The following is a 12,934-nucleotide window of genomic DNA, read 5'->3' on the forward strand; positions in this document are numbered from 1 at the left end:
GAGAAAATTAGCAACTTTTATTGCAAATAAGAAACACAAAAACATTTGCTCATTTTTGTATGCAACAAGGGTGGCACCAATCGCTTACTGAATAATCCCCTCCCATTGACTTTCAAGATAATTAGCCACAGGTGGCGCTAGAGAGTTTTATTGTACCTTTGAAAGAAGAGCAGTTTTTTTGTTCATTTAAGAGGAAAAACAAAAGTTCTTTTTTTTTTGAAAAATAATATTTAATTCATATTTAGCTAGATAGGTGCAGGATGGGGATTTATACGTCCACCTGGTTTTTGGCGACCGCTTTCTTGATCCCGATTGGTCGAGGTAATAACATTTGCAGCATGACGTCAGCGATAATGGCTGGTGCGTAAGATAGAGGAAGCCAAAACAGCTTTGCGTCCCAGCCTGCGCCGTACCGTGTCCGTGGGTATTTGGCTGTCAGTGCGTGCTCCATGCAGTTTGTAACTTTGGAGATGTCAGAACTGCACAATGTTTTCATTGATAATCGTTGGACTTTTAAATCTGCAAGAAGGACAAGACAATAGTCATGGCGGGAAATGGAGATCTGTCAGGGACTGGATATAATGCACATCGGTCTAAAAATTCCAGATTTTCAAAAAAGTCTCTAAAAAGTGGAAAAAAAACTTTTGGAGGGAAAGGGTAACATATGATCACATGATGTGTAATGCATCACAAAATATCCCTCTCCACTTGGTGGGGAAAGACAATAGACTCTGCTATCCTTTTACTGAGGAATGAAACAGAGAACCAATGATGCCACAGAAAAAGATCACGTGACCTCATATGAATGCATATCTCTGTAGAGGTTGTGGTCATGTGACACCCCTGATGACTCCAATCCTGTTGTGCTGTGGCCTGGTATGGTAGCTGTTAACAATCTATATTTTAACAAGTTCTCGAAGTTTACAACCACATAGCTTTGCAGGAAGGAAAGCCTTTATAGAGACATTACTTACAGTTATCAAAGTACTTATCGCCATATGCAAATCTGACTTCTGGACAAAGTCTATTCCACAGTCGCTGTAAGTCTTTCTCGATTATTTCAAGGCTGGTGACTCCAGTCTTAAAAAATCCAGGTTCTATGATACTGACTTTTACTCCAAAATGCTGCATGTCTCTCCTGAAATAAATAAGATTCACAATCATTGAGGATATCTAAAGCTTCTTGCCCCGAAAAGTTGAGACATTCCCAAACTCATTAGCTGGTGGGTCAATATTCATCTAATTTATATGGCCACAACTATAAAACGGTCCATTAAAACTATAAAATGTACTTACCTCAGGCTGTCGGAGAAAGATTCCACACCACATTTTGATAGACTGTAGCCACCACCTCCAAAAGCCAATCGCCCCATCACACTGGCCACATTGACGATTCTTCCCTGGCCCTTCTTCAGAAGTGGCAGGAATTTTATTGTGACCTCAATCAGTCCAATAAGGTTTACATCGAGGACCCTGTGGAAGTCTTCCATGTCCAACCAGTCAGTGGGTCCGATCGGAGTGGCTCTTCCTGCATTGTTCACCAATCCGTACAAACCTATACATATAACAGTGAAGATAAGAGTTGAGCCCTTTTCGTGTTCAGAGCTCAGGGACTCTTATTAATGTTATGTCACTCTACTATCCGTCTTTCTCCATCCAAAATAAAATACCGTAACTCCACGACCAATGTATTTTTTAATATGGTTTTTGTCCACGGCTATTTGCAATATCTGCTGACACTGGAGGATGCAAGCCATCCATACAGCATGTATTAATAGAACAATATGTATTATAATTGGATTAGTATTAGGAATCAGTGGCGTACGTGCAGCACTGTCAGGCCATACTGTCCCTGGCACGAATAGAGGCATGGACCCACTGGACACAGATTACCAATATAAGTATATACAGAAACTTCTTTACCCATAATGCCACAAAAGAAACACAGTTTATTACAAGTCTTCTCCAAAGGAAGACCAACTACCCAACCCAACTAGTTGTCTTTCTTCATTGACCCTAACATAGACTATGCCCAAACATCTGATCATATACCCAGGTTTTCTAGGTGATCCAGGATCAAGATGAAGAGGAGCGGAGGTGAGTATTTCTCGTGTTTTTTATTATTTCTATTTTTTTATGTGGTTGATATCCTTTAAGGCATAAAATTGAGCTCAGGTGCAAGGTGGTGAGAGAACAGGAGAGAGCCAGGTTGTGAGAGGGTCGGGAAACCCTTAGAATCCCAATGCCCCCCATAAGAAAAGCCAATGAAATTGAGAGGTGTGACAACCGAAGCATGGCCATTTATCCAACATGATAATAAACATGAACCTAGAAGGCCTAGGCAAGTGGAATGGCATTCAGATAATGAAAAGTAATCAGCAACGATGTAAGGTCCTAGTCTGTTCCTTGGTATCTCCAGGTATCCGTTTAGCTTTGACAACAATGCCCATGGGTCTACTACCTCCTTGACTTCTTTATATGAATATTCTAGGTCAGTGAACGGGTACCATATGGTGGCCACATTTCATGGGCCAAACATTACTCCAGGTATGGAAGTCCAAGCATCATAGTTACATGTGATGCAAGGAGTTGTTGCATCCCATTGCAAAAAAACTGTTGAAAAAAAACAAGATGTGAATGAGGCCTCATTCTGTATTGGGATAGAGGAGTGCCGGAAGTAGCCTACAACTACTGTACTATCTGAAGAACCCAGATAATCAAAACTCCAACATTGAAAAGACTTTCTGAAAATGATCCGCCACAGGGGCTGATTTGCAATAGGTTATTGAAGCAGAAGATTTATCATCACAACACTAACTGGAAATGGCTCATTAAAAAGATATTCATGCGGCACAGCTGGCACCGGCAGTATATCTACTGCTTCCCTGCTGCTTGACTTTATACAAGGACATCACTAGCTGGAAAGTATCCAAGAGAAGGACCTGAGCTACAGCCGGAGACTAGGGATGAGCAAACCCATACCGCAACTTCAGCCAGAAGTCTGGATTCGGCGTTCTGGCTCATCCCCATGCCGGTAACACCTCCAATCGGTGCCAGCACTGATTGCAGGTGTGACTACTGGTGACACATGCGTGCCTGCATCTTCCCTAGGATTGTCACCTGGGATCGACAATCCCAGAAGAAGAAGGCTTCGCTGGCGGCATCTAAAGGGTGTTATCGGTGGGGATGAGAGTTTGGGTTCCGAAACAAACTTTCAGGTCGAGAATGTTGAAGGAAAACTTTGGCACTTCATATCTTGGTGTAACAAAATTATCCACTTTCTTCCTTTCAGCTTGAAGACATTGCATAAATCAAGAACCTCACATCCCAGTAGTTCCCAGTAGTTTATATGTTTTGGTGTTAACACAAACACAAACTAAAACGACACCATTAAAAATAATACCCCCTCACCCTACTAGCCACCTGACGAACTCGGTGGACCAAAATCCTAACGTGTCAGCGCATCCCTACCAGAGACGTAACTTGAAGCTAATGGACCCCAATGTAAGATCTGTACCAGGGCCACCAAGTACAATGTATTGATTATAGCATTGATCTCTTTGTATGGGGAAGAGTCATTCATGGACCTGGGTGCACCCGCATCCTTTGCAACCCATCAACTTGCGCTGTGTATGCCATTGGGCCTCTAACTAACCAAGCGTTGGCAGGTACGAGCTGTACATAGTCAGAGAGGACGTTACCTTTACTACCAGTCTCCTCCGCCACGAATGTCACCGCATTATCAATACTCTTGGGGTTAGTGACATTTAGTAGGACAGTCTTCAGCGTAGGACATGTACAGGCCTTCAAGTCGTCACTTCCTTTCTCCGTCAGACAAGCGGCGATGACGTCAAATCCTTTCCTGTGAAGTCTCTGAGCCAGAAGGTTTCCAAATCCTGAATCACATCCTGTGATAAACACATATTTGCCACGAACGTCTCTGACTTTCAGGTTGTCTCTAATGGTCCAGCAAACAAACAGGAAGACAACGGAGGTCAAAGTTCCCATCAATGCCGGATGTACAATCCACAGCTAAGGGAAAATAATTGGAAAAATTAGCTACATTATCCAAAAATAATAAAATATTTAATAGCAGGTTAGACTTGTTATGGACAGTAATTGGTTTTTGGTATATGCTGAACATGCAGTAGATTGGATAGTTACCTCTCGAAATCTGTACAGATAATCTTCTTCCTCTTCTTCTCCCTGAGGACACAATAACGAGGACAAAATATTATTCATGTAATGTCATAGAAAGGCCACATCTACATAAAAACAAGTATCAAACCGAGCAGCGAGGACTAAATACAACTCATTACAGGGAAACCTCTGCCGTGTATCATCCTAATGTCCTACATCGCCAGAATAACAAACCTGCATAATGTACAGGACGTTATAAACGTGCAAACTATGCAAGAAAATACTCAATAGTCACATCAAGATCATGAGAAATCACTGTATGACAGTCCTGGATCTAATGGTACAGTCCATCCAATGTCATATATTCCGATTTATCTAACCCCCCATCTAACTATTATCAGACCTATATCTAAGTTCACTCTTATTTTAAGAGGGCAAAGCACCTTCCTGGGCTGCAGATGTCCTGATACAACGTAACGCAATGGTAGCCATTTTTCCCTTCTTTCTTGATACCCTGTTTCCCCTGTGCAGCACGTGCCTAATATTTGACAAGGCCTCATCATATACAAGGTGCACAACTCGTTACAATTGACTCCAGTAAAAGTTCCTAAATTCAGCTCGGCCCATTGGCGCCACCTTTTACACACTTCAAAGGAAGTGGCAAGGCCGCGAAAAACTCCATTTGCAAAAAATGTTTTCCAAAAATAGAGTAGAAAAAGATTCAAACCAGTGATAAATGCCTCCCGATGACCCAATGGTAAGTCTCAGCACCGCAACCATTTATATTCGTGGCTGCTACCTACAATCTAGCTGTCAATGAAAGTAACGGAACATTCTGTAAATCTATATTCTTATATTATAGAACATGCTGTAATAGTGTACATGCACTCCGATTGAAAACTATAGAAAATCTACCATCAAAATCCATCATGATAAATCATGGACACTTACTCATAGATCCAGGCACCGGGACTGTGGTAATCTTCTTATATTTGTTATCCATGACCTCCTTCCTTCTAAAATCAACTTTTACAATTGTGCTAATGAGCCAAAAGTGCTATTGGGGGTGTTATCCTCACCCTGCTCCTCCATTTCACCCAGTGGAAGTGGGAAGTGCTCTTGCACACTGAAGCAGACTGTGACACTGCAGCAGGGAAAGGCTCTAGTAACGTCTCCCAGAGCCCCTTATGCTCATTAGCATCATTTTAAAAGATGATTTTAGAAGGAAGGAGGCCATGGATAACACATATAAGAAGATTACTACAGTCATGGTGCCTGGATCTATGGGTAAGTGTCCCTGGTTTATCATGATGGATTCTGATGGGAGATTTCCTTTAACTGTAATGGAGTTAATTGATTGACTCAATAAAATGAATTTGCCAATTTTGGGATTTTACAAACGCCCTGATTTATGGTGGTGGTCATCATATTATAAATAAATGGATAAAAGGTGAGACAAGGTAGAGCTGAATCCTATCATGTAACCTCAGAATGCCGCAGGCGGTCGGATGAAGGGGCAGGACTCATGACTAGAGGCAGCTACAAAATGTTCCTGAATTTAGACTTTATTCACATCAGGACTTTTTGTAGCATTTTTTGTCCCGTTTTCTTGCTCCTTTGAAAAATTTCTTGAAATCGTAAAAACACTTTTCATAGTTTCTACGGTTGAAAAAAGACACTTGTCCATCAAGTTCAACCAAGGAAGGGAAGGGATTGGATGAGGAAGGGATTTAGGGGAAACAATTCTATATAGCATAACCATCAATGTTATTTAGGTGTAAAAAGGCATCTAGACCCTTCTTGAAGCTCTCTGCTGTCCCTGCTGTGACCAGCGCCTGAGGCAGGCTATTCCACAGATTGACCGTTCTCATAGTAAAAAAGCCCTGTCGCCTCCGGTGATTAAACCTTGATTTCTCCAAACGGAGACAGTGCCCCCTCGTCTTTTGATTTGATCTAATCTGAAACAACTTACCACCATATTTTTTGTATGGACCATTCATATATTTATATAAATTAATCATGTCCCCTCGTAGTCGTCTCTTTTCCAGACTAAATAAATCTAGTTGTTTTAATCTTTCCTCATAACTGAGACCCTCCATACCCCTTATCATTTTTGTGGCTCTACGTTGAACCCTCTCCAGCTCCAGGGCATCCTTTTTATGGACCGGTGCCCAGAACTGGACAGCATATTCCAGGTGTGGCCGAACCAGTGCCTTGTATAGTGGTAATATTACATCCCTATCACGAGAGTCCATACCACTTTTGATACATGACAAGATCCTACTGGCTTTAGAGGCAGCTGATTGACATTGCATGCTGTTATTCAATTTATGATCTACTAGTACCCCCAGGTCCTTCTCAACAAGGGACTCTCCCAGATTTACTCCCCCAAGGACATATTTTGCCTTTGGATTATTGGCCCCCAGGTGCATAACCTTACATTTATCCACATTAAACCTCATTTGCCAAGTGGATGACCAAACATTCAGTTTGTCCAAGTCACCCTGCAGCCTATGAACATCCTCCATAGACTGTATTACACTACACAGTTTGGTGTCATCTGCAAAAATAGACACAGTGCTATTAATTCCTACCTCTATATCATTAATAAATATATTAAATAGTAGGGGGCCAAGCACAGAACCCTGGGGTACACCACTCATAACTGGTGACCATTCCGAGTAGGAATCATTGACCACAACTCTCTGGATACGATCCTTCAGCCAGTTTTCAATCCAATTGCAAATGATTTCTGCCAAACCAATAGCCCTAATTTTACCCATCAGGCATCTATGAGGGACAGTGTCAAATGCCTTTGCAAAGTCCAAGAACACAATATCCACAGCTGCTCCTCCATCCAAGCATCTGCTCACCTCTTCATAAAAGCAGATAAGGTTAGTTTGACAACTTCTATTCTTAGTAAACCCATGCTGGTTATCACTTATTATACTATTTGATGTCACATACTCCAGTATATAGTCTTTTACTAACCCTTCCAATACTTTCCCCACAATGGAAGTTAAGCTTACAGGCCTGTAATTGCCTGGTGAAGTTCTAGAGCCCTTTTTATATATTGGCACCACATTTGCCTTGCGCCAGTCACTTGGCACCACACCAGACATTACAGAATCCCTGAAGATTTTAGACAGTGGTACAGCAATAACAGAACTGAGTTCTTTAAGAACTCTGGGGTGTAACCCATCTGGTCCAGGAGCTTTGTACACATTGATTTTATTGAGCTTAGATTGGATAATGTCTACATTTAGCCAGCCTAGTATATCACAGGATCCATGACCCGCACTGGCACCACCCACGTCAGAAGTTCTCTCTTCTATTGTATAAACGGAGCTAAAAAACCTATTAAGTATCTCTGCCTTCTCCTGGTCTCCAGTCACCGATGCCCCATTTTCAGAATAAAGGGGTCCAACCTGTTGTGACCCATTTTTTTTTGCATTGATATACCTAAAAAATTTCTTGGGATTTGTTTTGCTATCTTTAGCTACCTGTCTTTTATTTTGTATTTTGGCTGATTTGATTTCCTTTTTACAGATTTTGGTAAGTTTTTTGTAAGTATTGAAAGCCTCTGGTGACCCGTCAGATTTATATTTTTTAAATGCCCTCTTTTTCTCATTAATTGCCCTTTTAACTGTAGCTGTAAGCCACGCGGGATGTGATCTAGCCCGTCTATACTTGTTACCTATTGGAATAAATTTAGAAGTATAAAAACCCAGGATAGATTTGAATTTCTCCCATTTAACATTAGTATCACCATGTGACAGTATCTGATCCCAGTCTATATCCTGTATTGCAGCCCTGAATTTTTGGAAATTAGCCCTCTTAAAATTCAAAGTTTTCGATTTTCCCACCTGTTTCTGCTTTTTAAAGTTTAAGAGGAAAATAATTATATTATGATCGCTGTTCCCAAGGGGTTCCCTGATACTGACATTTTGGACAATCTCCTCATTGTTAGAAATCACAAGGTCCAACAATGCGTCACCTCTTGTGGGATCTTCTACCAGCTGCACCATAAAATTATCCTGCAGAAAGTTGATAAAATGTCTCCCCTTCATAGATGAAGACGAGCCCTGACCCCAATTTATATTTGGAAAGTTAAAGTCTCCCATTATCACTACGGTCCCCTCCTGTGCAGCCCGCTCCATCTGTTTATATAGGTGACCCTCTATTTCCTCAGAGATGTTAGGGGGTCTATAAATTACACCAAAAATAATTTTTTTATAAAATTAAAAGGCCAAATTAAAAGGATTAATATAATTGGTCCTTTATAGGTTTTATGACCTAAATCTAGTTTGGGCTTTAAAAATTGCATAAAAAATCCCAGAATGTGTAAATAGTAAATAAATGTTATAAAATGATGTATAATATCATATTATAACACAATGGGGGTCATTTATCTATAGTCCGGACATTTGTATGTGCATTTTTTTGCTTTTTCTTGTGATAGATTCTGCATGTGTCTCATGGGTTTTTTTTTTTTTTTTTGCGCTTTTTAAAAAAAAGTTGCAAATTCTTTAATAATTCTAAGCCAACTCAGTAGTGGAATTTATTTATCCAAAAATTGCACCATTTTATGGCGACTTGAGACAAAATTGCAACTTTTTAGACGTCCACATCTGGATTTTAAAGATATATTAGGAGCAACACTGAAAAATTCTGGTGCTACTAACTTGGAATGATGAGCGGAAAAGTCACAAATTTTAATGCAAATATGCAAATGCGGCAAAATGTTGCAAATATAAGAAAAAAAAAAGCCTAAGATAACTGACCCCCAATGACTCCCTTTCATTTGCCAATGATTTCTCACACTTGGCACTAGAATAAATGTGAAAAGTCCGCCAGAAAACTGCTGCACAGTCCTTAGTAAATGAGCCCTAATAAGTCTCCAAAAAATCTGCATTTGACAAAGAGCCAAAACTACAAAGACAAATGAGGTGCAAAAAATAGACTTATCAAAAGTGCAAAAACAGGTCAGAGAAGGGGGAAATAAGTTACAAGACCCCATTAAAACACTGCCCATCTGATTTTATGATATATGACAAATACTATTACGTTCTGCATCTAAAGTAGCCAAAAATCATCCAAGATCACTTATTTTATCTGTTTTTATTATTGATTTTATCTGATTTATTATTACCCAAAACAAGGAGTGGAGGTAGAATACATAAGGGTCATTTATCTTTATTTTTCTGCCATTTTTTCTGCCTTTTTTGCTACTTTTTATGGTACATTGCAATTTTTGCAACTTTTTGAAATATGCGATGCTGGACACTGGTTTACACTGTCAGTAGGAGATTTATCTTCTATTCCAGAAGGGTCCAATAACATTTATCTTTTTAAATTGTCTCACATTTTTGGCACAAGAAACTCAGCCATACTTGGAAAATGAAAAGAATTAACTTGAGACATTTGTAACAATTTAACACAAGGAAAAAGTGAAAATGATAAATTACCAAGGAAGCAGATGGAAAAAAGACAGAGATAAGATAAATGACCCCCATAGACTTGCACCTATTATTTGTGGTTGATCACTCCTGGTTTTGGTGTGAACTGGTCCTAACACATTACAGGCAGTCCCCAGGTTACGTCCAGGATAAGTTTTTTAGGTTTGTTCTTAAGTTGAATTTGTATGTAAGTCGGAACTGTATATTTTATCATTGTAACTACAGACAAATTTTTTTTTGGTCTCTGTGACAATCGGATTTTAAAATTGTTTGATTGTCATAAGAACCAGGATTAACAATAAATCTTGATTACAGACACCTGTGATAACTGTTACAGCTGAATATTGGAGCCTAGGACTAAAGTACAGTAAATTACCGAAATCCAGAGGTCCGTTTGTAACTGTCTTCTGTAAGTCAGGTGTTCTTAAGTAGGGGACCACCAGTACTCTAAGCAGAGACTATAGAATTTGACATAGATTTACTGAGTATTTGGATGCTATCATGTCCATCCATGTTCAGAGTTTACACTACAACAGTATAAATCTCATAAAACACAATCCCAGAACAATGCAACATCATAACACAACCCACATTATACTCAGTACCAGGCACTTACAGTATACAGCACCATGGTGAGGGGTGAAGTGTCTGGACCACCAGGATTCTCCTACAGCTCAGTCCATGCCCAGTGCATTGTCTTCCCCAGACGCCTTTGGAGAGATTTGCGTAGAAATCCTATAACTTAAGGCATCGCTTACGGAAAAAAAGAGCAAACCTTCCTATCTCCTGGCAGAGCGATTGTATAAGACGTTGGTTGGGTGTGATATAATCCATGGGAATCCTGTAAACATTCACGTCCACTTTGGCCCATCGTGTATCCTTGTCCTGATTATTTTTGGAACGCAGCACTTAATCCTTATTAGCGGAGACTAAATACCAGCATCTGAGCTGTCTGTGGCCTGGAGGGGCTGGGGGGGGGGGGGAATATTGTTATGCAAAGCCATCAGTCCAGGGTATTACCTTATGTAAGTATCAGACTCTCACCCCCACACACCCAGCAGCTTTTTAGGAAATGTTTCTTTTCCAGCTTCATCCTCCTGGCACATAATGTCCCCGGAGTGTCCTCTGGGGATTAAGGGTTCTTTTAGTTTCTGGCTTTTTGACCTCTGTGATTACGTCATGGATGGTACATTCAGTGCCAGGTACATTATATAAGAGGCTGCACAACAATGCCTGGAGAACGGAGACAGAAATCATCTTTATATAAATGTTTCCTCTACAAGTACAAAAAATTTTTATTGTTTCGAAACAGAGAAACTCTTGTGCCCTTGGCTGTAGTTTGTATCACATGTGAAAAGTGTAACAACCTTCACAGCCCAAGGACATAGTATCCTGCCTGCAGACAGCATGTTATAGAGCAGGAAGCGCTGTGCAGATTATATATATTGTCCTATCTGCAGGCAGCATGTTATAGAGAAGGAGGGGCAGTGCAAATTGTATTTAAAGGGGTATTCCGGGAATATGAACGTCTGAAACAAAAACCCATGATGATATAAATAAATGAATGTAACAATGCTCAATGTCATTAGTCACAAAACGGAGCTTCAATAGTTTGATTTTCTGATTTACAAAATTTATGGCCTCTCTAAAGTAGGTGGAGTTATCATTAAGATGGCCGCCACTGGAAACTACAAGTTCCATGATCCTTTAGTTCTCAGTAACTCCTCCTCCCTCGTATGCTCCGCTCCCAGTGATGATATAACAGTCTGTCCTGCTCTGTTACCATAGTAATGATGTGTAACTGCCATCCCCACAACACTGGCCATACTGGATGCACTGCAACCAACCCACTACAGCCAAACATAGCGATGATCACATGACCTGCCCAGGCAGGTGCAGGACATGTGATGTGGACATGTGACCAGCGGCAGTCCTGTGTCTGCTCTGCAACAGACCGGGCGGAGGAAATCTACGGACTGATTAAAGGGTTTAATTCTCCATCATAGTGTTTGTCACCAGCATTTTCTGCTAAGGGGAGCAACATTTTAAATAACAACTAATTACATATTACATTATATTTTGAGTACCCATTTGTATATGCATTATGCTGATTCCTGGAATACCCCTTTAATGTCCGGGGTTCCAGGGCTCCATAGGTGTTAATGGAGCCTGGAACCCCTCATATACATAATTTTATTAGTCTATTATTCTTTGACACAAGGTCAATAAGAAGCTCAAAGAAGAGTGGATCTTGCCAGAGGGGGCACACAACAGTATGCCAGTGTGCTTGGTTTACAATCCTTCATCCTGGTGGTAGATGTTCTTTAAATACTCAGTTCATCTTAATGGAATGTAATTTTTAGCTGGTGTAAATTTCCAATAGCCTCTGCTATGCTGAATTTACACATGCATTCTCCTCCACACCATCCTCCTTCCTCCTCTGCCAGCTGAATGCATATGATAGATAGTGAGGAGCGATGAGGGAGAGGAGATTGACACAGTTACACACAGGCCCCTGCTGCCTTAACAAGGGACTCAACACATGCTGCAGCCAGGTAATGTGAATTAAACTTATATAAAGTACTGAAATGATTCAGAATGCTGACAAAGGCATTTTTAAAATCAGCATAGCGTAGACTAGAGAACCTGTCACCAGCTAAAAATGACATTCCTGATGACAGGTTGATTTTAAATCGCTTTGATTGCAACAAATTGATGAAATGTGTAACTATAAGAGTTCAATGACCACCATCATGTTGCTCTTGACAGATAAATCCATTTATGAGGAGGGGTCACAGACTGGATCTCATCATCTACACTTGTTCATTGCTTGTCACGTAAAACCCGCTAAGCACTTTATTGCTGCTCCATTAATCTGTGTAGAAGGTTAATGATATCACATGAACTTGTACCGGGTTATTACTGCTGTGATATTGTAACATTGTGCACAGTATTACCAAATACTCTGACACACAAACAGGTATTCTGCAAAGTGGGCAAAATCATTGAATTGACAACTTCATTGTTTACTTCAATTGGATAGAAATCTTTCCTGGTCATGTGATGGAAACACCCAGACAGGTAGCCATGTTCTTACCATATAGAAAGGATGCTATACAATACATCACCTAGAGAAAGGGTGCCATGTTACACATCACCCACAATAGAGACAGGCAGCCATGTTACACATCACCCACAATAGAGACAGGCAGCCATGTTACACCTCACCCACAATAGATACAGGCAGCCATGTTACACCTCACCTAGAGACAGGCAGCCATGTTATACATCACCTAGAGACAGGCAGCCATGTTATACATCCCCTAGAGACAGGC

At 40.5% G+C, this 12,934-nt stretch overlaps 1 protein-coding gene across 1 annotated transcript; it reads right to left on the reverse strand.

Moving 5' to 3' along the window:
* Positions 1-210: 210 nt before the first annotated feature.
* LOC140075652 (retinol dehydrogenase 7-like) lies at positions 211-10,582 on the reverse strand. The gene is made up of 6 exons (XM_072121792.1): positions 10,216-10,582; positions 4,165-4,206; positions 3,702-4,032; positions 1,297-1,555; positions 975-1,138; positions 211-519 (listed from the first exon to the last, which is right to left on the reverse strand). Exons 1-6 carry the CDS (start codon positions 10,228-10,230, stop codon positions 269-271), a joined length of 1,062 nt encoding a protein of 353 aa, XP_071977893.1. The 5' UTR covers positions 10,231-10,582; the 3' UTR covers positions 211-268.
* Positions 10,583-12,934: the final 2,352 nt, after the last annotated feature.

This window comes from Engystomops pustulosus, chromosome 8 (genome assembly GCF_040894005.1).
Source record: "Engystomops pustulosus chromosome 8, aEngPut4.maternal, whole genome shotgun sequence".
Classification (NCBI taxonomy): Eukaryota; Metazoa; Chordata; class Amphibia; order Anura; family Leptodactylidae; genus Engystomops; species Engystomops pustulosus.